Source organism: Parastagonospora nodorum (assembly GCF_000146915.1).
Source record: "Parastagonospora nodorum SN15 chromosome Unknown scaffold_16, whole genome shotgun sequence".
NCBI lineage: Eukaryota > Fungi > Ascomycota > Dothideomycetes > Pleosporales > Phaeosphaeriaceae > Parastagonospora > Parastagonospora nodorum.
In genome coordinates, this window is record NW_001884564.1 from 52,698 (window position 1) to 74,606 (window position 21,909).

At 51.9% G+C, this 21,909-nt stretch overlaps 14 protein-coding genes across 14 annotated transcripts; 6 read left to right on the forward strand and 8 right to left on the reverse strand.

Annotated features, from left to right (window-relative positions):
• Nucleotides 1–40: 40 nt before the first annotated feature.
• Nucleotides 41–1,141, reverse strand: SNOG_09936 (hypothetical protein; the record flags this gene model as incomplete). The annotated part of the gene is made up of 2 exons (XM_001800170.1): nucleotides 41–515; nucleotides 588–1,141. The coding sequence occupies 2 exons, from the start codon at nucleotides 1,139–1,141 to the stop codon at nucleotides 41–43; spliced, it is 1,029 nt and encodes a 342-aa protein (XP_001800222.1).
• Nucleotides 1,142–1,835: 694 nt separating this feature from the next.
• Nucleotides 1,836–2,251, reverse strand: SNOG_09937 (hypothetical protein; the record flags this gene model as incomplete). Its single annotated transcript, XM_001800171.1, has 2 exons — nucleotides 1,836–2,023; nucleotides 2,074–2,251. The coding sequence occupies 2 exons, from the start codon at nucleotides 2,249–2,251 to the stop codon at nucleotides 1,836–1,838; spliced, it is 366 nt and encodes a 121-aa protein (XP_001800223.1).
• A 990-nt stretch (nucleotides 2,252–3,241) lies between these two features.
• On the forward strand, nucleotides 3,242–4,444 carry SNOG_09938 (hypothetical protein). The gene is made up of 7 exons (XM_001800172.1): nucleotides 3,242–3,318; nucleotides 3,369–3,422; nucleotides 3,505–3,600; nucleotides 3,650–3,829; nucleotides 3,878–3,922; nucleotides 3,973–4,075; nucleotides 4,127–4,444. The coding sequence occupies exons 1-7, from the start codon at nucleotides 3,289–3,291 to the stop codon at nucleotides 4,234–4,236; spliced, it is 618 nt and encodes a 205-aa protein (XP_001800224.1). The 5' UTR covers nucleotides 3,242–3,288; the 3' UTR covers nucleotides 4,237–4,444.
• A 325-nt stretch (nucleotides 4,445–4,769) lies between these two features.
• On the forward strand, nucleotides 4,770–6,307 carry SNOG_09939 (hypothetical protein; the record flags this gene model as incomplete). Its single annotated transcript, XM_001800173.1, has 2 exons — nucleotides 4,770–5,024; nucleotides 5,084–6,307. 2 exons carry the CDS (start codon nucleotides 4,770–4,772, stop codon nucleotides 6,305–6,307), a joined length of 1,479 nt encoding a protein of 492 aa, XP_001800225.1.
• Nucleotides 6,308–6,483: 176 nt separating this feature from the next.
• Nucleotides 6,484–7,962, reverse strand: SNOG_09940 (hypothetical protein; the record flags this gene model as incomplete). Its single annotated transcript, XM_001800174.1, has 1 exon — nucleotides 6,484–7,962. One exon carries the CDS (start codon nucleotides 7,960–7,962, stop codon nucleotides 6,484–6,486), a length of 1,479 nt encoding a protein of 492 aa, XP_001800226.1.
• Nucleotides 7,963–8,239: 277 nt separating this feature from the next.
• On the forward strand, nucleotides 8,240–9,334 carry SNOG_09941 (hypothetical protein; the record flags this gene model as incomplete). Its single annotated transcript, XM_001800175.1, has 1 exon — nucleotides 8,240–9,334. The coding sequence occupies one exon, from the start codon at nucleotides 8,240–8,242 to the stop codon at nucleotides 9,332–9,334; it is 1,095 nt and encodes a 364-aa protein (XP_001800227.1).
• Nucleotides 9,335–10,068: 734 nt separating this feature from the next.
• On the reverse strand, nucleotides 10,069–10,740 carry SNOG_09942 (hypothetical protein; the record flags this gene model as incomplete). Its single annotated transcript, XM_001800176.1, has 1 exon — nucleotides 10,069–10,740. The coding sequence occupies one exon, from the start codon at nucleotides 10,738–10,740 to the stop codon at nucleotides 10,069–10,071; it is 672 nt and encodes a 223-aa protein (XP_001800228.1).
• A 165-nt stretch (nucleotides 10,741–10,905) lies between these two features.
• SNOG_09943 (hypothetical protein) lies at nucleotides 10,906–11,302 on the reverse strand (the record flags this gene model as incomplete). Its single annotated transcript, XM_001800177.1, has 2 exons — nucleotides 10,906–11,116; nucleotides 11,181–11,302. The coding sequence occupies 2 exons, from the start codon at nucleotides 11,300–11,302 to the stop codon at nucleotides 10,906–10,908; spliced, it is 333 nt and encodes a 110-aa protein (XP_001800229.1).
• An 814-nt stretch (nucleotides 11,303–12,116) lies between these two features.
• SNOG_09944 (hypothetical protein) lies at nucleotides 12,117–13,838 on the forward strand (the record flags this gene model as incomplete). Its single annotated transcript, XM_001800178.1, has 1 exon — nucleotides 12,117–13,838. One exon carries the CDS (start codon nucleotides 12,117–12,119, stop codon nucleotides 13,836–13,838), a length of 1,722 nt encoding a protein of 573 aa, XP_001800230.1.
• A 236-nt stretch (nucleotides 13,839–14,074) lies between these two features.
• SNOG_09945 (hypothetical protein) lies at nucleotides 14,075–14,368 on the forward strand (the record flags this gene model as incomplete). The annotated part of the gene is made up of 2 exons (XM_001800179.1): nucleotides 14,075–14,149; nucleotides 14,318–14,368. The coding sequence occupies 2 exons, from the start codon at nucleotides 14,075–14,077 to the stop codon at nucleotides 14,366–14,368; spliced, it is 126 nt and encodes a 41-aa protein (XP_001800231.1).
• A 96-nt stretch (nucleotides 14,369–14,464) lies between these two features.
• On the reverse strand, nucleotides 14,465–16,003 carry SNOG_09946 (hypothetical protein; the record flags this gene model as incomplete). The annotated part of the gene is made up of 3 exons (XM_001800180.1): nucleotides 14,465–14,907; nucleotides 15,049–15,189; nucleotides 15,238–16,003. 3 exons carry the CDS (start codon nucleotides 16,001–16,003, stop codon nucleotides 14,465–14,467), a joined length of 1,350 nt encoding a protein of 449 aa, XP_001800232.1.
• A 735-nt stretch (nucleotides 16,004–16,738) lies between these two features.
• Nucleotides 16,739–17,890, reverse strand: SNOG_09947 (hypothetical protein; the record flags this gene model as incomplete). The annotated part of the gene is made up of 2 exons (XM_001800181.1): nucleotides 16,739–17,809; nucleotides 17,861–17,890. The coding sequence occupies 2 exons, from the start codon at nucleotides 17,888–17,890 to the stop codon at nucleotides 16,739–16,741; spliced, it is 1,101 nt and encodes a 366-aa protein (XP_001800233.1).
• Nucleotides 17,891–18,381: 491 nt separating this feature from the next.
• On the reverse strand, nucleotides 18,382–19,590 carry SNOG_09949 (hypothetical protein; the record flags this gene model as incomplete). The annotated part of the gene is made up of 3 exons (XM_001800182.1): nucleotides 18,382–18,533; nucleotides 18,620–18,984; nucleotides 19,154–19,590. 3 exons carry the CDS (start codon nucleotides 19,588–19,590, stop codon nucleotides 18,382–18,384), a joined length of 954 nt encoding a protein of 317 aa, XP_001800234.1.
• A 1,101-nt stretch (nucleotides 19,591–20,691) lies between these two features.
• Nucleotides 20,692–21,897, forward strand: SNOG_09950 (hypothetical protein; the record flags this gene model as incomplete). Its single annotated transcript, XM_001800183.1, has 4 exons — nucleotides 20,692–20,875; nucleotides 20,931–21,436; nucleotides 21,470–21,704; nucleotides 21,752–21,897. 4 exons carry the CDS (start codon nucleotides 20,692–20,694, stop codon nucleotides 21,895–21,897), a joined length of 1,071 nt encoding a protein of 356 aa, XP_001800235.1.
• Between the last annotated feature and the right edge of the window lie 12 nt (nucleotides 21,898–21,909).

The following is a 21,909-nucleotide window of genomic DNA, read 5'->3' on the forward strand; positions in this document are numbered from 1 at the left end:
TTTCTTTCGGGTAGTGTTACAGTTATGGACAATGCAGTGCTTACTTGTCGTCCACATTGCTGACTTTCACCACAAGCTTTCCCTTTACATGCCCCGTCTTCAATTTTCGGTAAGCCTCTGGCACGTTCTCGAACGCGAAGACTTCATCGATGACTGGTCTCACTTTTCCATCTTCCAGCAGCTTCCCGATTTCCGTAAAGTGTTCAAAGTTTGTCGCAGCCATGCCAAAAGCGAATGGCCGCTTTCCGCCCCCAAGCACTCCAGGCATTAGGAACCTGAACGCGAGGTCGTACATGAACGATAGGCTCGGCGCAGCTCCAACTTGTACATATTTAGCACCCGGTTTTGTGAACTGTGGCGACTTCCAGTAAAGGTCGTAGTTGGTACCGACGTTGTCGAGGACAAAGTCGTACTTTCCGGACTTTTCGGAGAGCGTGGTGACCACATCGGCTTTGCGATAATCGATGGCCTCGTCTGCACCAAGGTCTCTGCATTGTTGCACATTCTTCTCTTTGCTATATCAGGTCATTGCAAATATTAAATAATCGATGGCTTTCTTACCTGAACATGTTGTCGTGACATGGCACCCCAATGCCTTCGCAATCTGGACCGCAAAAGTACCCGTGCCGCCAGATCCGCCGTTGACGAATATATGGTCGCCAGCTTTTACATTTGGCGCAAGACATTGGTAAGTCACCAAACCACAAACGCCAATAGTCGCTGCGTCTTCAACAGACACGCCATCTGGGATAGGTGCAGTCCCTGCTTTCGAACCGATGATGTACTCTCCTAGCGTTCCAAACTGCTGCTTTGGCTCCAGCTTCCCGAAGACCATTTGGCCAACTTTGACATTACAGTCCGATCCCACTTCAACTACCCTTCCTGAAAAATCTAGACCTGGCGTTGCGGGCTTCGGGATTGCCATGCGCCCAACGATAGGCAATTCGGCAATCTTGTAGTCCACGGGGTTCAGGGCAGCAACGTGCACTTGGACAAGCGACTCTCCGGGCGCAAGCGATCGCTTCTCTGTAGGTAGCGGTACTGAATTATTCAACACGATGGAATTTTCGAGGGTGTCGCTACAATGCGACCATTGCCAGGCCTTCATAGCTGCGGGCAGCTTGCTTCCCGCCTGGGACATGTCGGTGCTGGGACTAATCAGAGACTTGACACAGACTGTTCAAATATTTCGGAAATAGCCTGAGATGCTGAGAGCGAAGTTGAAATATATTGTTTAAACCATCGCTCAACTAGCCGGTTTCTTAGTGTGTCGATGCTGGCACACATCGGGTCGGGTCCCCACTGCCCGGCGAAGAAGCATTGCAACCATAAACTCCACCTTTTCAAGCCGAACAAACATCCTGCGGTCTTATCTTTAGTTCTGGGATTTGGCGTCTCGTGTTGATGATATTAACGATAATTGCCAAATGAACAACTTCCGCGATCTTCACCTCTCCCGCGAAACGATCCTGAGGAACAAAGTGAGCACGTAAGTTTTACTTCCAGGCTCTACCCTCTTGATGCCAGGAAGTAAAGTAGAAAGCAGAAGCTGAGATTTAAGGGGAGTAGTCGACGTTTCAACTATTAGCGCGCCCTATCATCTTAAGGTCGTCGCATTCGCTGGTTCCTCTCTCCTTCCCTTACACTGAGATTCGACGCAGGTTCCTCATATTCACGTCAAACATGCGCTCTCAACACATCGCATACCAAAAGCAACCTCCGTTCTAGAATTTTCCAATTTCTTGCTATCACACGCGTTTCAAGCCCCAGAGAATAATCAACGACAACAAGTGAACTGCCAGTCACCAACCGATCGAAACAGCACCGCCATTGGCCTATAAAAGACCCGTCTCATACTCGACTCTATCTCTTAGTCCCCTCAGTCTGTTCATATCACCTCTCACAACAATGATGTTGTGCAGCGCAACATCTACTCGATCCCCATGCGTGACAACACTGATTCGCTCTGGGGGTTGATTCAGCAAACCATCACATTTCTTGAACAACAGGAACATGATCGTGCCTGCGTTATTGTCAGCTCTTTCGTAAAAAACTCTCGAGGAATGCACGTACTTGCCAGCGCTGACTTCTCAAGGAGAGTAAGGCCAGGAATAGGCTGGAGTTGTTCGATGATGTAGTTGCGATGGGTGAGCTTGCGGGACGAAGTGATGTGTCTGTGGAGTTCTTGGACGTCGGAGCGCAGATTGGAAATGTCTTGCGCCACGCTGGCGAGGATGGGGTTGCTATTCATACTGAGATGCAGGGGCTGTTGGGAATAAAGAATATGTGGGAGGAGGTTTCATGGATTTTGTACGTGCGGTGTAGCAAGCTAGCAAACCAGGAACGGCAAACATGCGTGAGCAGGTGCGCAAACTGATAGCAGCATCCGGAATCTCCTTGAAATTGGAGCACGGAGAAGCAAACTCGAATTCAGTGCGATTATCAGTGAACAGAGACGAGGAAATTAGTTCCTGGAGTCCATGATTGTTCAAACCTGGGAGAACCAAGCCCCGTTCTGAATATACAGCTTTCAAAAGGTGGCGAGTAGTTTACCACTCGATACAGGACACGAGTTACCTGAAGAAACACAGAGTCTCGATCGACGTCAGGGGTTGACTATACCACTTGGGCACTGTGATACCAGGTCACGCACGAACTCGGGGCCACGAAGCAAAATGAAAGGTAGGATTATGAGCAAGCTCTCTGGTGGTAAGATTGAGAAGCAGCTAAGCTTCATTGGCCCTTCCATTGGGTGCTTCTCCAAAGATGTAGGGAGTGGTGGTCCAATACTCTATGTTTTGCAGTAAACAGTACGCGCGCATTCACCCCCCACTCAATCAGTGAAGAGGTGAGCATAAGGAAGCTTTACGATTGTTTCAAAGCTATGAACACCAGCAATTATTCGCTGATGATCAAGGTTGTGGTTGGTGAAGTAACGGAGTCGTGTGGTCGCTAGTTGGTCGAAGCTATTGGGAATGCGCTAACGCTACCTTGGTAGCGCGAGGCTTGAGCTTTGGTTACATCACGAGGATCCTACACTCCACTTCCCTTCACCATTGTTTTCCACCACGCCCGCAGCACACCTGTCCCTCGACCACGAACTGTGCGCTTAGTCACGAGCACATATTCCACGTTGCTGTCGCCTAGAATACCCACACCGCCTCGGCCCGTCGTCTCTCCGCGTGTCCTGCGCCGCTCTAATCGCCGACCGCCTCGCCGACCGCCTCGCCGACCGCCTCGCCGACCGCTTCTACCTCGACTCTACAACACACGTTCACATTATACACCATGGCGTCAAGAAAGAAGGTCCTCCTCAAGGTAATACAGCTTCGCGCGTCTGAAGCGACCTCTGGACTAACACTGTCCAGGTCATCATCCTCGGAGACAGTGGGGTAGGCAAAACAAGCTTAATGAACCAATATGTACGGCTCCCCTGCATGTCCACAGCCCTCAAGCATGCGCATACTGGAATAGCATGTCTCGAAGCTCACACATATATGACAGGTCAACAAGAAGTTCAGTGCCAGCTACAAGGCAACAATAGGCGCCGACTTCCTCACCAAGGAAGTGCTGGTCGACGATCGGCTCGTCACGATGCAGGTGAGTGCGAGATGTTCGCTTTCAAAAGAGCTTAACTGACACAGAACAGCTGTGGGACACTGCTGGACAAGAGCGCTTCCAATCGCTCGGCGTGGCCTTCTACCGCGGTGCGGACTGCTGCGTGCTCGTATACGATGTCAACAACTCCAAGAGCTTCGACACGTTAGACAGTTGGCGTGACGAGTTCCTGGTCCAGGCCAGCCCAATGGATCCGGAGAGTTTCCCATTTGTACGTGCCAAGACGAGTTTGTAGACACTCGGGTACTGACTGCAACAGGTTGTCATTGGTAACAAGATCGATGTCGAGGAGAGCAAACGAATGGTAAGCTTCTCAGTCACACAAGAATGTGCAGCCGCTCATTTCATTTCCAGATCTCGTCGAAGCGCGCCATGACCTTCTGTCAGTCCAAGGGTGGCATCCCATACTTTGAGACGAGCGCAAAGGAGGCCATCAATGTTGAGCAGGCCTTTGAAGGTACGTCGAGCACAGATGCGACTCACGCAAGATCCATGCTAACTTCAATAGTCATCGCACGGCAAGCACTGGCGCAAGAAGACGTCGCCGACTTCAACAACGACTTCCCCGAGACGATTCCCATCGACCTCAAGGGCAACGAGGGCGGATGCGCATGCTAGTTCAGGGCATCACGCAAGAAGCGTCGTCTACGATAATCGCCTAGTATCTCTCGCATATTGGTTTCAATGGAGTTTGCCAGGTGTTTGGGGTATTTTGTTTCACATGACAGGAAGCCTCTTCTGCCTGTATTCTATCGCATGTCCTTGCAACATAGATAATTGCCTACCTACATAGTTGCCTACAAGAACAGTACACATATATCCTGAAGCTTGCTGCATGCGTGACCGTTGTGGTGCGGGCGCGTGATGACGCGGGGCTGTGGCTCAGGCGGCGCCTCAGGGTCCCCGGCAACCTGAGACGCGAAGGCACCCTGCCGAATGTCCGTGAAGCAACTCACACGACACCTCGACACCGCGTGCCCGTGTTCGTCTTCGGCTCCATCCTTCGTACTCACCCGCGGATCTTCTATGGGTGCTCCACTGCTCCATGCATCGACACGACCGGCAACCGTGAACTCCCACTCCGCCGAGCATCCTCCCTGAACCTACGATAACGACCAACTTTTACAACTTATTGTTAATACTGCAACACCATGGCGGTGGGCTATGAGATAGATCAGCCCTCGGCAGCGACACCGCTGAGTCCGCGCGTCAGCGACGTTTCCAACGGCAGCCGGTACATGCGCGAGAACGACTTTCTCGAGAGCCCGATGCGCAGCCCGGCGAGTGTGGTGAGCATGTGGAGCGAGGGCAAGAAGAAGATGAGTGGGAAGCTGCGGCATGCGATTGGGATAGCGCTGTTGCTGGCGACGGTGTTCTTGTGGACGACGAGTAATTTTTTGGCGAGTGTAAGTCATGTCATGTCAAGTCACGTCGAAGAGATGGGAGTGCTAACTTACGGGTGTAGACGATATTCGCAGACGATTCCTACTCCAAGCCGTATTTTGTTACGTACATCAACACGACCTTCTTCATCATACCCCTGATCCCCATGTTCGTACAGCACCTCTGGCTCGACCGCTCGAATGCCATATATCAAAAGCCCCTGCTCACCCAGCTATCCGACCTGCTATCCCGGCGGGCTGGCAAAATTTCCCTCCTACGAGACCACGAATCTTCCTCGTCCAGCATATCCTCCAAAGCCGCATCCCGCAGCAGCGACGCCGAAGCCGCCGAAGTTCTCCTGGGCTCCAGCACGCAGGCCTCGCAAGAACTCCCCGAAGAAGACACAGGCCTGACACTGAAAGAAACCGCACACCTCGCGCTGGAATTCTGCATCCTATGGTTTCTCGCAAACTACTTTGCTGCCGCCTGTCTCGAATATACCACCGTCGCATCCAGCACAATCCTCTCATCCACATCCTCCATCTGGACTTTGCTATCCGGCAGCCTAATGCGCGTCGAGCGCTTCACCGTGCGTAAACTCATCGGCGTGTGCGCATCCCTCGCCGGCGTGGTGCTGATATCCCTGGTCGACGTGTCCGGCGAAACAGACGAGAACCGCGGCTCCTTTCCACACAAGACGCCGCGCGAACTAGCCGTCGGCGACGTCATGGCCTTTGTATCCGCCGTGCTGTACGGCTTCTACGCCGTGTTCATGAAGAAGCGCATCGGCGACGAGTCGCGCGTCAACATGCCGTTGTTCTTCGGCCTCGTCGGACTGTGGAACACCATCTTGCTCTGGCCGGGCTTCTTCATCCTGCACTTCACGCGCATCGAGACGTTTGAAATGCCGCCTACCGGCAAGATCCTGACTATCGTGCTCGTCAATTCTGCGTCATCGCTCGTGTCGGATTTCTGTTGGGCGTACAGCATGCTCCTGACAAGCCCGCTCATCGTCACCGTCGGGCTCAGTCTGACTATTCCGCTCTCGCTTGTGGGCCAAATTGTGCTGGACGCGCAGTACGCGAGTATATGGTACTGGATCGGTGCGCTGATCGTGGTGCTGTCATTCGTGTTCATCAATCATGAAGACCGGAAGGATGAGGAGGAAGGGACGCAGCAGGGACAAGAGCCTGTTGTAGATTTGAGGGGTGGGTTTCAGAGTGTGAGGCAGAGCTTGAGTAGGAGTAGGAGGAATAGTAGCGTGAGGGGGAGCTTGAGTCGGAGGGGCTCGAGGGGGGAGGAGTAGATTTGCTTTTGAAACATTGCATTGAAGGTGTTTTGGGGCATAGAGCTTGTGTATGGTGTTTGGGAGGTTTGAGCATCGTACGCGATTGCTTTTTTTTGCATTTGCGAACCACATCATTATCATTTCATCCAAGATGGCATTCGTTTGGGTATATTCCAATCCTACTTCGAACAAGCTCACTCGTTTTTCCTCCCACCATTCATCCCCTTCGAATACCTGTTTCCCCCTCCTTTCCCCTTCCACCCACCACCCCCTTTCCCACCCTTCCATCCACCCTTGTAACTCCGATCCCTATCGCCCTCGAGCCTCCTCTCTCCCATCTTCTCCTTCCACGTCTCATCATCCTCCAGCTCTTGCACCTCCCAGCCTTCCTTCTCCATGAACTCTTCCAACTGCTTTTGTACCTGTGGTTCCCACACTTCCGGGTCTTTTTCCAGGTCGCTGAACTCGATGACGTTTTTGCCGAGCGTGTAGTCGCCTTGTCGCGAGCGGATGAGGGACGACATGAGGCCGAGGGAGGAGCAGGCGATACCGAGGTCGTGGCACAGAGAGCGGACGTAGAAGCCTGATGTTACGGTCATGCGGAGGCGCGCGGCGGGTGGAGAGGATTGGGGTGTCGTATCGTTGGCGGTCGTGGATGGGGCATCGGTGGGCTCGGGTGTGTGTGTGGTGGCGTCTTTTTGGGGTACTTCTTCGTTGGCCTCTGCGGGCTGTTCTTCAGACGGGACTGGTGCTTTGGTAGACTCTGCTGTCGTTTCCATTGTGACATCCTGCGCATCTTCTGCCGCAGCTTCTTCCGTGGGCAATGCGCCTGACATGGCGGGTTCACTGTCGGTCCTGGGTCGTTTCGGCTGCTCGCCAGCATTCTCAACTTGGTCGTTCTCCGGCGATCTGGATCTCTTCTTGGTGTTGCGAGAAGCGTTTTTCGCATAGGTGCTGGCATCCTGCTTCCTGATACCCAGCAGCTTCTCTGCCCCTTCCTTCGCATCGTCATCCGCCTCTTCCTTCGGCCATGTATATTCGTGGGTGCCAGGCTCGAGCCATTCCACGAGCTCCATATCCTTGACTTCGACAGGTCGCGCAGGCACCTCTGGTATGTCTTTTCCTTCGCGTGCGTACTCGTACATCTTCTTTCCGTCCACCTTGAGCGCCGAGAACACAGATGGCTTTTGCATGATCTTGCCTCGAAACTGTGCGAGCTTCTCTTCGACTAACTCTTTCGTGACATGTTCGTGCGGCGCTCTGCTCACGACCTTGCCGACCGCATCGTAGCTGTCCGTTGCTGCGCCGAAGAGTACTACGCACTCGTATGTCTTTGTGCACTCCAAGAACCTCTGCAAGCATTTTGTGCCCTTACCCACGCCCACGATCAGGACTCCAGTTGCCATGGGGTCGAGAGTCCCGCCATGGCCAAGCTTTACTTTCAGGCGCTCGATGTGCTTTGGCTTTGAGTGCGATAGCCTCATTTCGCGCCGTTGCGCTTCGAGCCAGGGCTTAAAAATGTCCGATTTTGCAAAGTGTTCTTGCAGGTCGCGCAACACACCCGCTGAGGAGGCCCATTGTGGCTTGTTCACGGCAATAATACCCTCCAGCACCCTGCGACTCTCCTTTGGTGGAGTGGCCATGGTGCGCTTGATTGTCGCGGCAACTGACATGTGTGTGTCGCGCGGGAAGAAAGCTAGAGCTCGAGCTTCAAGTTCTGGAAGCTGTCCCGAATGCCAAGCCGGGAGGCGCGCTAGTCGTCGCGTCGATCGCCTGTGCACGTGAAATCCGGCAGCCTTGCGAGCGTGCCGTCATCCAAACTTCTCCACGACCCCAAAGCTTAGGAATAATCCGCCTCCTACTACCCGAAACCTCCCCCAGGTTGCGCCGTCCTCAAGGCTTTTAATAATCCATCAGCTTGCACGCAAGCGCGACTGTCTGGTGTTCAATATGGGCGACAATAACAAAGATTTGGAGGACATTGCAAAGAATGCGACAGAGGATTTCTACGAACTACTCGGGGTGGCCTTCGACGCCAATGAAGCAGCGATCAAGAAGGCATATCGCAAGACGTCTATACGCTACCATCCCGACAAGAACCCCGACAATAAGGATGCCGCCGACCGATTTATTTACCTAGGATGGGCACGCGACATCCTCATTGACCCAAAACTCAAGGGCGAATATGACCGCTCACGTACAAGAAGGAGAGAGAAGGCACTGCAAGATGAGCTCCTCGACGGGCGGCGGAAGCAGATGAAGCAAGACCTGGAGCGACGGGAGCAAGAAGGCAAAGACTTCGGAAACAGCCTGAAAAGGAAGCGCGCGGAGGACATGAGCGAAGCGGAGAAGCGCGCACAGGAGATCCACAGACTCGCAGAGGACGGCAAGCGGCGGCGCAAAGAGGCGCAAGAACGACTCGAGAAGAAGCGCAAGGAAGAAGACGAAGCAGCCAGTTTTATCGACCTTGAGGAAAGCCAGCCCCAACCACAACCAGCCGCAAGCTCTACTGCCGAACTCGATCGTGCTGTCAAAGTCCGCTTCCAGCGCGAAGCCGAGACGCTGGAATGGGATAAGGACAAGCTCCAGGCCATGTTCACCAAGTACGGCAAAATCGATAGCATCGTCATGGGCAAGGACAAGAAAATCCGACCCTCGGGCGAGAAGCGGCGGAAGGTAGTCGCCATGGTGTTCATCGTCTACACGCGACTCGACCACGCCCATGCAGCTGTGTCCGATGCCCGGAAGGACTATCCCATGCTCGAAAGCGTATCATGGGCGAAAGGCGAACCAGACATCAAGTCGCCTGTCGAAGCGCCGTCAGCTCCTTCAACGCCAATATCGACGCCGAATAAGAGTTTCAGGGCAGCATTTGGGCCGGGCATGGGCAAACCAAGCACGACACCAATGGGCACGCCGAAGTTCTCGTTTAGTCCCAAAACGCCGAGCTTGCAGGAGGTCACCATGATTAGGCTCAAGGAGGCGGAGAAGAAGCGATTAGAAGAGCAGATACGGAAGCAGGAGGCGGCAGAAGAAGCGATGTAGTTTCGGTCTTGCGTATGTGTGTTTTGAGATACCCCCTTTGTAGATGTAATGAGCATGATGTGCCTGCATGTCTGCATGGTGACTGTTAAAAGCAGTGTGTACGAGCGTTTACTGGTGATGCGTGAAGTCCGGTTGAGCCACGTGGGCTCCCAGTAGTCATGCATCTCACCTTCCGCGTATGAATTGTCCGCGTAAAATCCACCTTGATGTATTTTGGCAGCGTATATGAAGGCCACATGGGGATGTAGCACAGTTCATTTCAACAGTCAGTTTTGCTAGTACAAGTAGGCAAGGAGAATGAGAATCTTACATCGTACTTGCATTTGCGACCGCAATCGTGCCAGGCATCCCGACCAAGCCATTTCATGAGCTTGTCCGTTGCTTCTGCATGACTCGCGAAGTCGCTGTCATCGCCGTGGCCAGAGACTAGTTCACGCAGAGGATCAAACAGGTTTGCAGTGTGGTACTCACTCATCTCGAAAACATACCATTCCCACTTGCACACAGCTTTCATAACCAGCCCAGTTAATTGTTTGATAATTATCTCGAAATCATTCAGAATCTCATGATCAATGTGTTGAGTGTGTAGAGTGGCGCATCTTGATATCGTCTTTTGTTCAGCTTCGGCTGAAGTGATCTCTGCAGTTGTTGGATATTCCAAGTAGGCATAGAGTATAGCGTGTCTGACCTTGGTGCTATTGTAAGATTCTTTCTATTAAAGCCTGCCAACTCATCTAAGAGCACTGAGCCCCTGCTCGATTGGTCGGGGCGTGCAGTTGTTTCACCCAGTCCTTCACAGTATCGACATCGGGCTTTGAGATATTTGTCAGTCGTTGTCCTTTCCAAAATCCCCATCCGTTCTGAAATGTACTACGATCACCTGAGAGACCACGGCCACGGTTGATAAGATTGCGCAGGTAAGGGTCGCAATAGGTCAAAAAGCTGCAAAGATCCAACTGGATTCGGGTTTCCTTCGTACTACTGGCATGGTTGGCCGAGACGCCATAATGCCATGTACCCCTTCTTATCCACTCCCAACTCCTTTGAGTTCCGAGTTCATTGCCGTATCCATGCGGAGATATACGATTCGGATCTTTAGGGAGCGTTGGATCGTCTTGGCGTTTGTGAGATCTTGGTACAGTAGTGTTGCTAGAGAGCAGCAATTCTACTCCAGCATTTTCATAGTCGCAAAGCAAGACCTCAAAGCCCGCGTTCATTCGCGCAATACCGTCAACGCCCAAATCCCGAATCAGGTTGCAGAGATCGAGGGCCCGTTGATCTTCATCGAACACCAACCTCTCGCTGGGGTCTTTAGAAATTCCACCCTGAAGCAAGACGATTTGCGAGTCTTGGGTACCCCGATACGTGAGCGCAGCTGCTTGTCCCTTCAAACTCCGTGTTGTCATCATTGTATATAGTCTTGGAGTTCCCGAGCTGCCGCAGATCTCGAGGGACATCTCGCTACAAGCCATTAGCACGAAAGGCTCAATTTTCGAACACCTTGCTTGATTTCCAATGGGGACACACATGCATCCAACGTAAAGAATGGAAGCACTTTTGGAGGCTTGTTATCAGGTCTGGGGTGATATAACAGGGGGGTGTTTGGTGGAACCGTTCCCATCACGATGGAGTGGCCGTTGGGGGAATATGTATTGGGCCATTGTTTGAGTAGCGAGTGGACCGAGTCGAAGATGAAGGGTGCGCCTGCGCGCAGCAGTCTTCGAGGTTGTCGTTGCAAGCGAATAGGCGGCGGGAGTCTCCATATTGGATATGAATGGATAGCTGGGCGACATCAGCCAGAAGTGGCAGTGGCACCGCGAGAAGCAAGCTGATGACATAAATCTACCGTCTCGAGCAAGAAGCTATCTGTTGAGTTTCTGGGAGGCCACTGAACGGTGAGCTTTCATCTTCTCCGACGTTTGAGATATCTGCATCGTGATGTTGGTCTTGCATTAATGCCGATGACATGATGGGTGTTTGAGGATTTATCTTATTGTTGGATAAGCAATCTGGCGTGTCCAGAATAGCTGTGCACACAGTCATGAAAATGACAGTTCTGTTTGCGAGCTGTATGTGCCATCCGCGGGCCGTTCGAAATTACACAACGGCCGCACATAGTTGCAGGCGGCCTTGGTGAGGCTTTTTCATAGCGAGGCGGTCGTTCTCGGCCTTGGAAACGAGATATGGGCGCGGTAGAGGACAAGGCGTCAACGTGGTTCTCAGAACCTCATATTCTGTGATTTTAACGTTTCCAATTATCGATTCTCGAGTAACAACAAGATTCCATGACTTTCAGCTATGATCTCCTCCGGGGTTTCAAGAAAGCTCGTGTGACAGTAATAAACATATTCGCATCAAAGAGCATCAGGTGTGTTGTTTTCGGGACGATGTAATGTCGATCTGTTCGTCGTAAGGTTTGCAACTCTACAGGAGGCTTACAGTTCTAAGGTTTCTCTGAAATTACAACACGCGCCTGAATTGATTCAATTCATGCTCTTAAATTCATAATGGAAGCGTCATGCTGCATGGTTGAGGAGATCATCGGTCACCAAAACAGCTTGACTGTCACATGGTGCCACCCGAGTCTCCTACGAGCGTGACTATTTCCCCGGAGAGTAGAATCAGTTTGTGAGGTAAGTGTCCTTGGTTTTGCGATGCTTCCGTTCCCGCCGGCTTGTTGACAGCCAAGCCTACCCCTCCTCAGCCTCACATGCCTAACGACGTCACCCTCCGGTGATACCTCGCATCTTCCTATTCCTAACATCACACTACACCAGCCACAATGTCCGACCTAGCTGCAGGAATCTCGAAGCTGAACCCCTTTGCGAAGAAGTCAAAGGTTGACGATGAAGACAAGGGTGAGGCTATCGATGCGGGGACCGTTGCTGGGGGCGGCCATGCAGCGCGTCGATCAGGCATAACCAAAGACAACTTGCGCGTCAGCACGGCTTTGAAGAAATATCTGGTGGAAGAACGCGTCTTGCAGGAGGCAGAAGCAAGCCTTGACTCGGATCAACCAACAAGCGCGTTACGGGAATTGCTGGACAAGAGTCACATCATTGTACCGCCTCAGGTCATCGACCGCAATCATCCACTCCCAGAGTATTTCATCAGCTCCTCACATAACACCTACTTGATGGCCCATCAGCTTTTCGGCGAGTCGCATGCCTCAGCTTATGAGATCGCACTATATACCGGTTCCCGATGCGTTGAGATTGACGCATGGGACAATGATGACAACAAGGAAGAACCAAAAGTCACTCACGGATATACTCTGGTGTCTAACATCCCATTCCGTACGGTATGTGAGACTCTTCGCGATGTTGTCGACAAAGAAGCTGCCGAGGAACGCCACGCTGCGCCGATCATGATCTCGCTTGAGAACCATTGCGACGCTCATGGCCAGGCTCGGCTTGCCCAGATCATGCGCGAGGTCTTCGGGGACCGGCTACTTAGTCGAGGTGTGCGCGAGAAGGGCACGCGTGAACAGGAAGGCTCTGGTGAGCACGTCACTTTGGCCGACCTGGGTAACAAGATCGTTGTCATCGTCGAGTACCATTTACCGAATGAAGTTGAAAGCAGCGACAGCGACTCCAGCTCCGATGATGAAGCCGAGAAGCAGGCCCGTCAGCAGTACGCTGAGAAGAAGAAGGCGACGAATGCTGGACTGATTGTGCCTGAACTGGCTGAGCTCGGTGTCTACGCACAGTCTGTGAAGCCAGTCAACAACTCCTGGTTCGAAGGCAATCTCGAAAATGCACCCCATCATCAGCTCATCAACGTCTCAGAGTCAGGACTCAAGGCTCACTTGCCAAGCAACAGTGCAAAGATCGCACGACACAATGCGCACCACTTAATGCGCGTCTTCCCCAAAGGCACCCGGATCTCTAGTAAAAACCTTGCACCAGTCCCATTCTGGGGTATAGGCGCCCAGATATGCGCACTTAACTGGCAAACTTTCGGGGCAGCCTCGCAACTCAACGAAGCTCTTTTCGCCGGCTCAGGCGGCTACGTCTTGAAGCCTGCCGCATTGCGCGCTGGAGGTGATGGGAACTTAAACACTGGACGACGAAGGAAGCTACGCCTACATGTTGCAGGTGCAACAGATGTGCCTCTGCCAAAGGACCGAGAGACTGACGACATCAAACCATATCTCACATGCACAATGGTGCATCCATCAGATCTGAACAACATGCCCGTCAAGCGCAAGACCGCTGGCTACAAGCCTCATAAACTCACCAGCTTTCTTCACAAGGACAACTCACCCTCCACGGACCCCATTTGGAAAGAGGTCCTGGAATGGGAATATGAGGACAACGAGCTGGTCTTTTTGCGCCTGCTCATCAAGAGCGATGACAGCTTTGCGCGGAACCCGATATTCGCCGTTGCTGCAGTGCGACTCATGTATGCCGCGCCAGGGTGGAGCTTCATTCGTATGTTGGATCTCGGCGGGCATGAGACGACGTGTACATTGCTCGTCAGGTTCGAGTTCGTCGACATCTAGGCGCGTCTCTATAGTGTCAACAACCGCGTAGGTTGCTACCTGAACCCGTTTCATAGATAGCATCCGCGAGATTGCAGGGCTCGGAAAGTGCTGGGAAATTTACTTGATTACGAAGGAGGATGGCTCTGACCGTCTCTGGTACTTAGTCACAAAATACGAGCTGCATTAATTACGATGTATTTTATACAAGTAATCTTTCGGAACTTTGTCCTCTTCAAGCACGTCGCGTCTCCACCATGTATATCTTCCATCCATTCAAGACAACCCTCGTCCATTTATTTGCCGCATACGTAGTTGTGCATGTATACGAGGTGCGTTATTGCGACCCATGTCTATGGTAGCTTGTGGGCGATAAAACGAGCATCGTGATGGGACGGCCCGCGCTCGTTCATGGAAGATTGCATCCGCCCCACAGACGAGCTAGTCACATGTGCGGTAAGGATCAACGACGCGCTTAGCCGCGACTGGGATATGAACAGGTTTCTGCTAGCGAGCGCAGAGTAAGTCGAAGCGCGGATGCAGGTTTGTGATGGAAGGTGCATCGATGTGTGGATTAAAACTCTATTACAATATGGTGGTGCCATGGTGATATGCTCTTCACGAGAGTAGATGGGCTGCTATGGCGTTCATCCCTTGACGTGAACATCCTCTCTTTGGTTTCCCTCGTGTCCTGCAGTTCCTTCAGCATCTCGTGCCCTTTGTCCGGGTGTCAGGCCTTCGCCCTGCAGGACATGATTCGGCACAACTGCTCCCTCCTCAGCACGGTCGTAGTTGGTGTCCTTCATGTGGTATATGCCCAAATAGTAGAAGACGCAGATGCCAATGACATAGAATAGCAAGATACCCCCGGCCTCGGCAATGTATGGAATCTTTATGGAGTCGAGGCCGAACACGATCGCTTCACCGGCACCAAGTACACCTCGGAAGACGCCTACGTAATGAGTGAGCTTTTGCGGCGAGTTGGTCAGGGCGCCGATCCAGTAGTAGACGATGTTGTGCCAGAGCTGTGAGAATACCCAGTTAAGCATAAAGAGTACGAAGATCCAGCCAAATCTCGGCTCGACCCAATCTGTTGCTATAGTCGGAGGATCGTTGCGGTCGTAGTTGCGCGTACGAATCTATCTGAGTGAGTACGTGATCCAATATGCTACGGGAGTTGAACGACCTACCATTTCCCATACCCACGCAATTACTAGAGGCACAGCAACACACGTAAGACCGACCATGCCGCGCTTGCGACGACCCCAACCCGGGTAGTCAAGAATCGCTTGAAGGGCCCACCCGGCAGGGATCTGTAGTACAACAGCAATGAACGAGAGAAGCGATCGTGTGCGGAGATTGTTGTTGTATGCTAGGATATGTCAGCTAAGTGGTATTGCGGTTGCTATTCGTCACCTACCATTCACCGATCCGCTGTACACCAAGAACCCCTCTGAGGGCAAGAACGCAGGCACCATCATAAGTAGGACCGGATCTGTAAAGATTAGAAGATTAGAACGCAACTCTTCCCAAGCGCTTCTGGGAGGGTCAACAGCCACAATTGAGCCATCATCTCTTGTGAGTTTTTGTGGTCGCAACAAAAGAAGCGTAAATAGGCCACCAATGATCATGATGACGATGAACGAGATGTAGACTGATCGTGGCACTCCTTCGACTGTCGCAGAGTTGCGGTTGATGATGACGGGAATGATGCCACTGATGACCGATCCCAGCGCTTGCATATTCATCAAAATCGTCGCGTAGCTGCCCTTTTCTCTCTCTTCCGGGTACCCGGTCGCAACATAACCTGCAGTAATGAAGACCATGCCAGCCCCGATCCCGATGATTGGTCCAGCAGCGTAAGGATATCCTTTTTTGCCCGTCTCATCATAGTACCACAGGCTGCCAACGTACACAGCGTAAGTTTGAACCCCAAGGCACATGGTGAGTCCAGGTCCTAGTTTGTTGAGAATCGATCCTCCAAAAGACGAGCTAAAGAACCACACGGCGCAAAGCGTTGCGTTAACCACTTGGACGACTTGAGCAGAATCGGGTCTTCCGCCTCCAGCTCCGAGGAGATTCAGTGCGACGTATATTCCAGCTGAGGCGCCAACCCCGACACCAGAGATGAGGTTCTGCACCCATGGCGAATGGTAGCGTAGTTGTGGGAGCCCAAGGAATCCCATATCGTCCTATTTCTTCGACAGCAATAAAAAATAGATATGAAATCGAATAACGGCGTTGGGTATTTAGCGACAGTGACGGCGTGGGGCACGGCGAGAGCTTTAAAGCAGCTACATGTCTCGCGTCCCCAGAGCTCCATCAGCGAGCTGCGAGCTGAAACGGGCATAAAGCGGATACAGGAAAGAGGTGCCGCAGCCAACTGGGGTTACTGTGCGAATACGTGCATGTGCCGATCGTCTCATCCAAGCTCGGAAAAGTTGTTGTATTCCCTTGAATCATTTAGCGTAACTTAACTTTGTCAGCCTAAAATCCCGTTCGTACAGCGAGCAATTAGCCTTGTGGGCCGTGCGTTTATCGAGCTTGCAGGGGACGGCAGTTGAAGCAAAACATTTGCCCAGACTCGACCACATGATCAAATAGATAAGATTTGAACTTGTCGGTCTTAGAGAAGAGGACCTGATACGAGATAATGGAAATGCGAGCGGGTGTATGTTGCCTTCAAGTTCCTCAATGCATTAGTTTTGCGCACTTTGCGTTATTAGGCGAATAGGCGTCCAGCTGAAATGCTTGTGTTGTGTCGTGAACCATGTAGTTCTTAGCGCCACCACGGCACGCGTTATGGAACCTGCTGAACCGAAATGACGGGTCCACCACGTGGAACGTGCTCGCCTTCATTGTGACAGGTTAGCATCCGCATGAAGCTATACACAGTAGAATGTCATGGCTATGCCGCCTAGCTAATCCCAAACCTGACGGCAACTGACATTGATCCTCTTGGTGCTCATATAGCCTCTCCACTTCTTGTATGCCTTCTCTTCCGCTGTTGTCGCGTTTGGCGTTCCGACAGGCCAGTTCGCTAAGTGTGGTGGACAAGTACTTGGGATCGTTCTGGCCATTGCATGCCATGCCCATCTCGCCTCTCCAGTAAGATGAACACAGTCACCGCTCTTGACACGAATCGCGACCGTCCGGGGAGCCGAATCGCCTTCACCGTCATCCTCGCCTCGTGCCATAATGAATATACCGTCACAACCAACACTGAAGCTAGCCAGTGCCCGTTGACATTGTTCACTGACGTCCCTATGTACTGGCATAAAGTCTTTGGCTGAATACATCAGCACAACTCCGGATTCGGGCTTGATGTGCGGAAAGAGCCCAGTAACCAGTTTTGACAAGTCCTCCGGGAATGGCGTAGCATGCTTTGCGTAGCTTCGTGTCGGCCAATCATACTGTTCACCCAAAGTGAGCCATCGAAGCTTGGTGTACAGGAATTGCTCCATGTTGAGAGTCTTCAGTTTGTTGGGCACGAGTGGTATGAGACAGTCGTCTGGAGAGGCTCTCTCTCGTGTGAAGAAGCTGCTGTCAAAGCGCACGGCTTCCGATGTTGGCTTTGGCGGATACTTGATGTCATACTCAGTCTGAAGATTGATTTTGTGGCCTGGATCGGCTAGATCGCGATGCATCAAGCACGATGTAAACAGAACCTGCGCCTCCGGTGGTAGGAGTCCGCATATGACCTGCAAACCAGGAAAATCTCGATGTTCAAATATAGGCGCATCATGATGTTGGGCGCTCAGAGGCTGACCCCCGGCATATGCTTCGCATGCTGCTTGGATTCGTGACGCAGGAATGATACCGGCTGGTCTCCAGATATCCTTCTGCTCTTCAGTGAAATTATGTCGCTTGCTTAAGTCAAAGACATTAGGGTCGCTCTCCAGGTCTGCTCTCCTCATGCTTTGATACCGCCAGTGCGCTTTCTGTATGAACTCTGGTGGCGTAGCATGAGTGTCATGATGTGCTGTGCCTTTCTTGGGGATGTCAGTTTGACCCGTTCAGTTTATGGTGATCGACATACGAACGGGCGAAGTAGCTTCTGTAGAGAGGTCCATGGCCAGAAGTGGCCGATTGGCGTTCGTGCGGGACGTCAGACCGGTGCAGCCACTTCGAAGCAAGCTACGATTCCGATATCTGAATAGTATGCTTAGGCTCTTCATGCAAAGCTCGAGGTCATAAATGGATGTTCGCGTGCGCCTTGACAATTGGTTGGCGTTCAGGCAGCAGACCTCGGGAAGAAAAATGCGGAAGTGGCCCATGCGTCCGCGTCCCGCTCTGGCCTAGTCCCGCAACTTCGACAGTCTTTCTACCAGCAGACTCCCCGTCACTTAACACAGTCTAAGCGATGAGAACGACTGAATGATATCGAGTGTCGCTATGTCGCAATACGGATGAAACGGCTACTATGGTGCGTGGTATGACACACCGATGTCACACGTCACCACCTCTTAATAGGGGCAGAGAGAATAACATCGTGGTGGACTGTCTTACTAAGAGACAGGCATCGTTTTAATGCCATTATCACGCTTACTCGCTACGTGTAGCTTTAAGACACCTTGATCACCACCTTGCCTACATGACTGCCCAACGCAAGGTATTCATAAGCCGCAGGTGCCTCGTCGAATGTGAAGATCCTGTCGATTATGGGGTCCATCTTCACCTGCTTTTCTCCCAGAAAAGCATTGAGAGCCTCGAAATCTGTTCTTGAACCGCCCATTACGCCCCTATACAGCGCGTCAATAGTTGTGACAGATTTGCCTGGGACCAAACTCACTGGAGCTTACACGCCTTGATCATTATTGCGGAAAGAACGTTTGGCGAGTAGTCCGCGGAAAAGCCTCCAAGGAATCCCACAAGAGCTACACTTCCGTTCTGCCGGACAACTTTCAAGTTTTCTGGGATGGAGCTTATGCCAATGTTGTTGAGAATTACATCGACGCCTTTACCACCAGTCAGCTTGAGCACTTCTGTTGCGACATCCGCCGTCTTGTAGTTGATGCCCCGGATTGCTGGATCTATCGTCTTGATCTTTTCTAGCTTATCATCGGACGAAGAAGTGATAATAGGCTTGATTCCTGCTGCGATACAGATCAGGAGTGTCATAAGGCTCACTCCGCCGGTTCCTGTCGCTTGGTCAATGTTGTCGAAGCTACTCTCATGAAAGCTAGAGCTTCACCTTGGAGCAGCGCAGTTGCGTCCTCCGGCACGTTGTGCAGTCCGTCCAGTACTCGCCATGCTGTAATCCCGGCGCATGTCAAAGTTGATCCCTGAGTACGACCTTTATTAATACAGACTTTCAGTGCTTTTGGCATGCTTAGCTTACTTCTTCCCAGGTCAAGTGCTGCGGTAGCTTGACCAGGACCTTCTCATGGAAGACTGCGTATTCCCTCAACGTGCCTGGTCCAGTACTGCCGAGGATGACATCGCCGACATCCCGCTCTTCACCAGTCAATATCTCCAGACCAATAGTTGGTGCTACGTGATCACCCAATGCAAATCTTTCGACACCTCTTCCAATAGCCACAACTTCAGCGGCACAATCAGAAGCAGATACGCCGCCGTCATCGACTGTCGCCGGATATTTACCTTCCTGAAGCATGGCAACATCACGATAGTTGAGCGATACAGCGTGGATCCGTATCAACACGTCCGACGTGTCTAGTGCCTCAGGAAGCGTCTCGTTCGAAAGTTTGAGGGTGCGTGGAAATGGTGTAGCACTGCGGCGCCAAGCGCGATACGTCTTTGGGTAGGACATGTTGTGAAAATTCAGCACACGTAATGTAGCTTGACGAGGTTCCTTTGTGCAATAGATGCAATAAAGGAGAGCCTCTCAGCTTTTATTTGGCTTTCAGAATACTCCTTGGCAGTTTCTTTCTCTACGACCACCTGCAGGCGGAGTTCCGCCTGTCGCTTACCTCACACGAGCTTACAAATGTAGGCGTCTAACTCCACAAATATCCTTTGAATACCGCAACATCCCATGATGGGCTCTTGCGTGGCGTTTCTCTGTTATTTGACAGTGGCAGCCTGTGCTAGGCAAAGAAAAGCCCCAAGACATCACAGCTAAAACCTCTCATGATCAGGGTACGTACACGGGCCCCATCGAGGAGATAGATCCTACGGAGACAGGCATGCACCTCTTTTTCATCGCGTTAGACGCGAACTTTGAGCTGAAAACCTTTTGCGAATTACGTCTGCAGCAGGATGGCATCCGTTTTGTTCTATGCTTATAGCAGGAGGTCGCACCTGGGCAGTCAGCAAGCATGATTTTACGCGTTTTGGAAGCTCATTGATAAAAGCCTAGTCTTTCAATGCTCTCGACTTTTTAGATAATTTAGTGTAAAGTCCTCACAGTGTAAGAGGGATGCGGTATGCCCTTGTATTAAGCCGCATATCTAGACACGGAACTGACTGCATAAGATCGTCTCGAAACGAGAACATGCCAGTTCAGTATCATAACTGCACTGCGTAAACCGGCCCTGAAACAGGCATCAAGCCTTTAAAGAAAATCTCTGTCGGTGGCCGTCGTCGTTGTGGTCGGACAACCGGGATCTCGTGGATCGAGAACACCTCCGCACTAACTAGGCAAGCGAGGCCTCCACCCATCGGAAGCGGGTCCGCCATTAAGAACGACAACTCCAACTAGAGACCGGTCCGCAACGTCATCGAAAAAGAACACACCATGGACCGATTACGTCTCCGACCTCATTCAGGGACCACCCGAGTAGCCGAATGCGGGGTGTTGACTTGAGAGCCTGTGGAAGTGGGGAAGTCAAAGCCTATTTGAATAAGATACCTTCTGCAACTGAATATAAGCTGCTTTAACCCTCTCCAGAACTTTGAGTATCGATAAATCATGGCTAGCATACTCAAAACCGCGCAAGATACGCTTGCGGAGGCTGCGCAAAATGTCACTGGTGGCGCCGTGGGCAATGAACACAAGTTCCCAGCTTTCGACGATCTGCCCAAAGTCGATGGAATGCCACAAGGTTGCATTTGGGGTTTTTACGATAAGGATGGAAAGAAGGACGAAGCTGGAGGTAAGCAAATTCATCATCGCAATCCAGGTCACGTGTACTAAAACATAATTGACAGCTGTTAACCTTCTCACCCAATCTGTCGTGCTAGCTGCTTCACGCGAGATCACTACGGGCGAACGCATCCAACTCGACTGGCCTCTCCACAATGTCCAGTTTCCTGGCTTCAACCGCAAGGAATTCCACCAAAAGAAAATCAACTTCACCGATTTCTCGGAATTCATTGCCATGGACGATGAAGTCTACATCAATACCCAGGCCGGATCGCAATGGGATAGCTTGAAGCACTTCGCTCACCAAGCAACCCAGACTTACTACAATGGTCTCACGCACGAAGAGGCTGGAAAGACGGATACCAACGGAACGCACAACTGGTGCGAAAGAGGCGGCATTGTTGGACGCGGTGTGCTATGCGACTGGCTGAGATGGTATGAGGAGAAGAATGGGAAAGCGCCAAGCCCGGTGTCGAGACACGAGATTCCGGTTGATGAGCTCGTTGAGACTTTGAAGTGGCAGGGAACTACCTTGAGACAGGGAGATATCCTCATGATCCGCAGTGGATATGTGAGATGGCACAAGTGAGTACAATCCTTCCAGAGAGTTTTGGAGTGGGCATGCTCATCTATGTTCAGTAATGCCGGCGAAGTCGAGCGAAAGTCTGGTACGCGCGACAACAGCGCTGCCATCGGCGTTCAGGCAAACGAAAAGACTGTCCGTTGGCTGTACGATCAACACCTAGCTGGTCTCGTTGGCGATACTGTTGCTTTCGAAGCATGGCCGCCGAAATTTACAGACGGCTGGTGCTTGCATGAATGGCTCTTGGTGCATTGGGGTATGTGTATGATGCAACTTGATGTTCCACTTGCTGACCAGCAACAGGTACACCGATTGGCGAGATGTGGGATCTCGAGAAACTCAGTGAGAGATGCCAGGCCATGGGTCGGTATACGTTCTTCATGACGAGCGCGCCACTGCACGTCAAAGGTGGTATTGGAAGTCCGCCTGGAGCTATTGCCATCTTCTAGTCTTCGGTTGCA

What these genes read in the sequence shown, in the direction of transcription:
- SNOG_09938 (XM_001800172.1), top strand. Translation starts at nt 3,289, where the DNA reads ATGGCGTCAAGAAAGAAGGTCCTCCTCAAG. An exon ending in ATCGGCTCGTCACGATGCAG is followed by an intron (nt 3,601 to 3,649) that starts GTGAGTGCGAGA and finishes GACACAGAACAG; the next exon opens with CTGTGGGACACTGCTGGACA. An exon ending in TCGAGGAGAGCAAACGAATG is followed by an intron (nt 3,923 to 3,972) that starts GTAAGCTTCTCA and finishes TTTCATTTCCAG; the next exon opens with ATCTCGTCGAAGCGCGCCAT.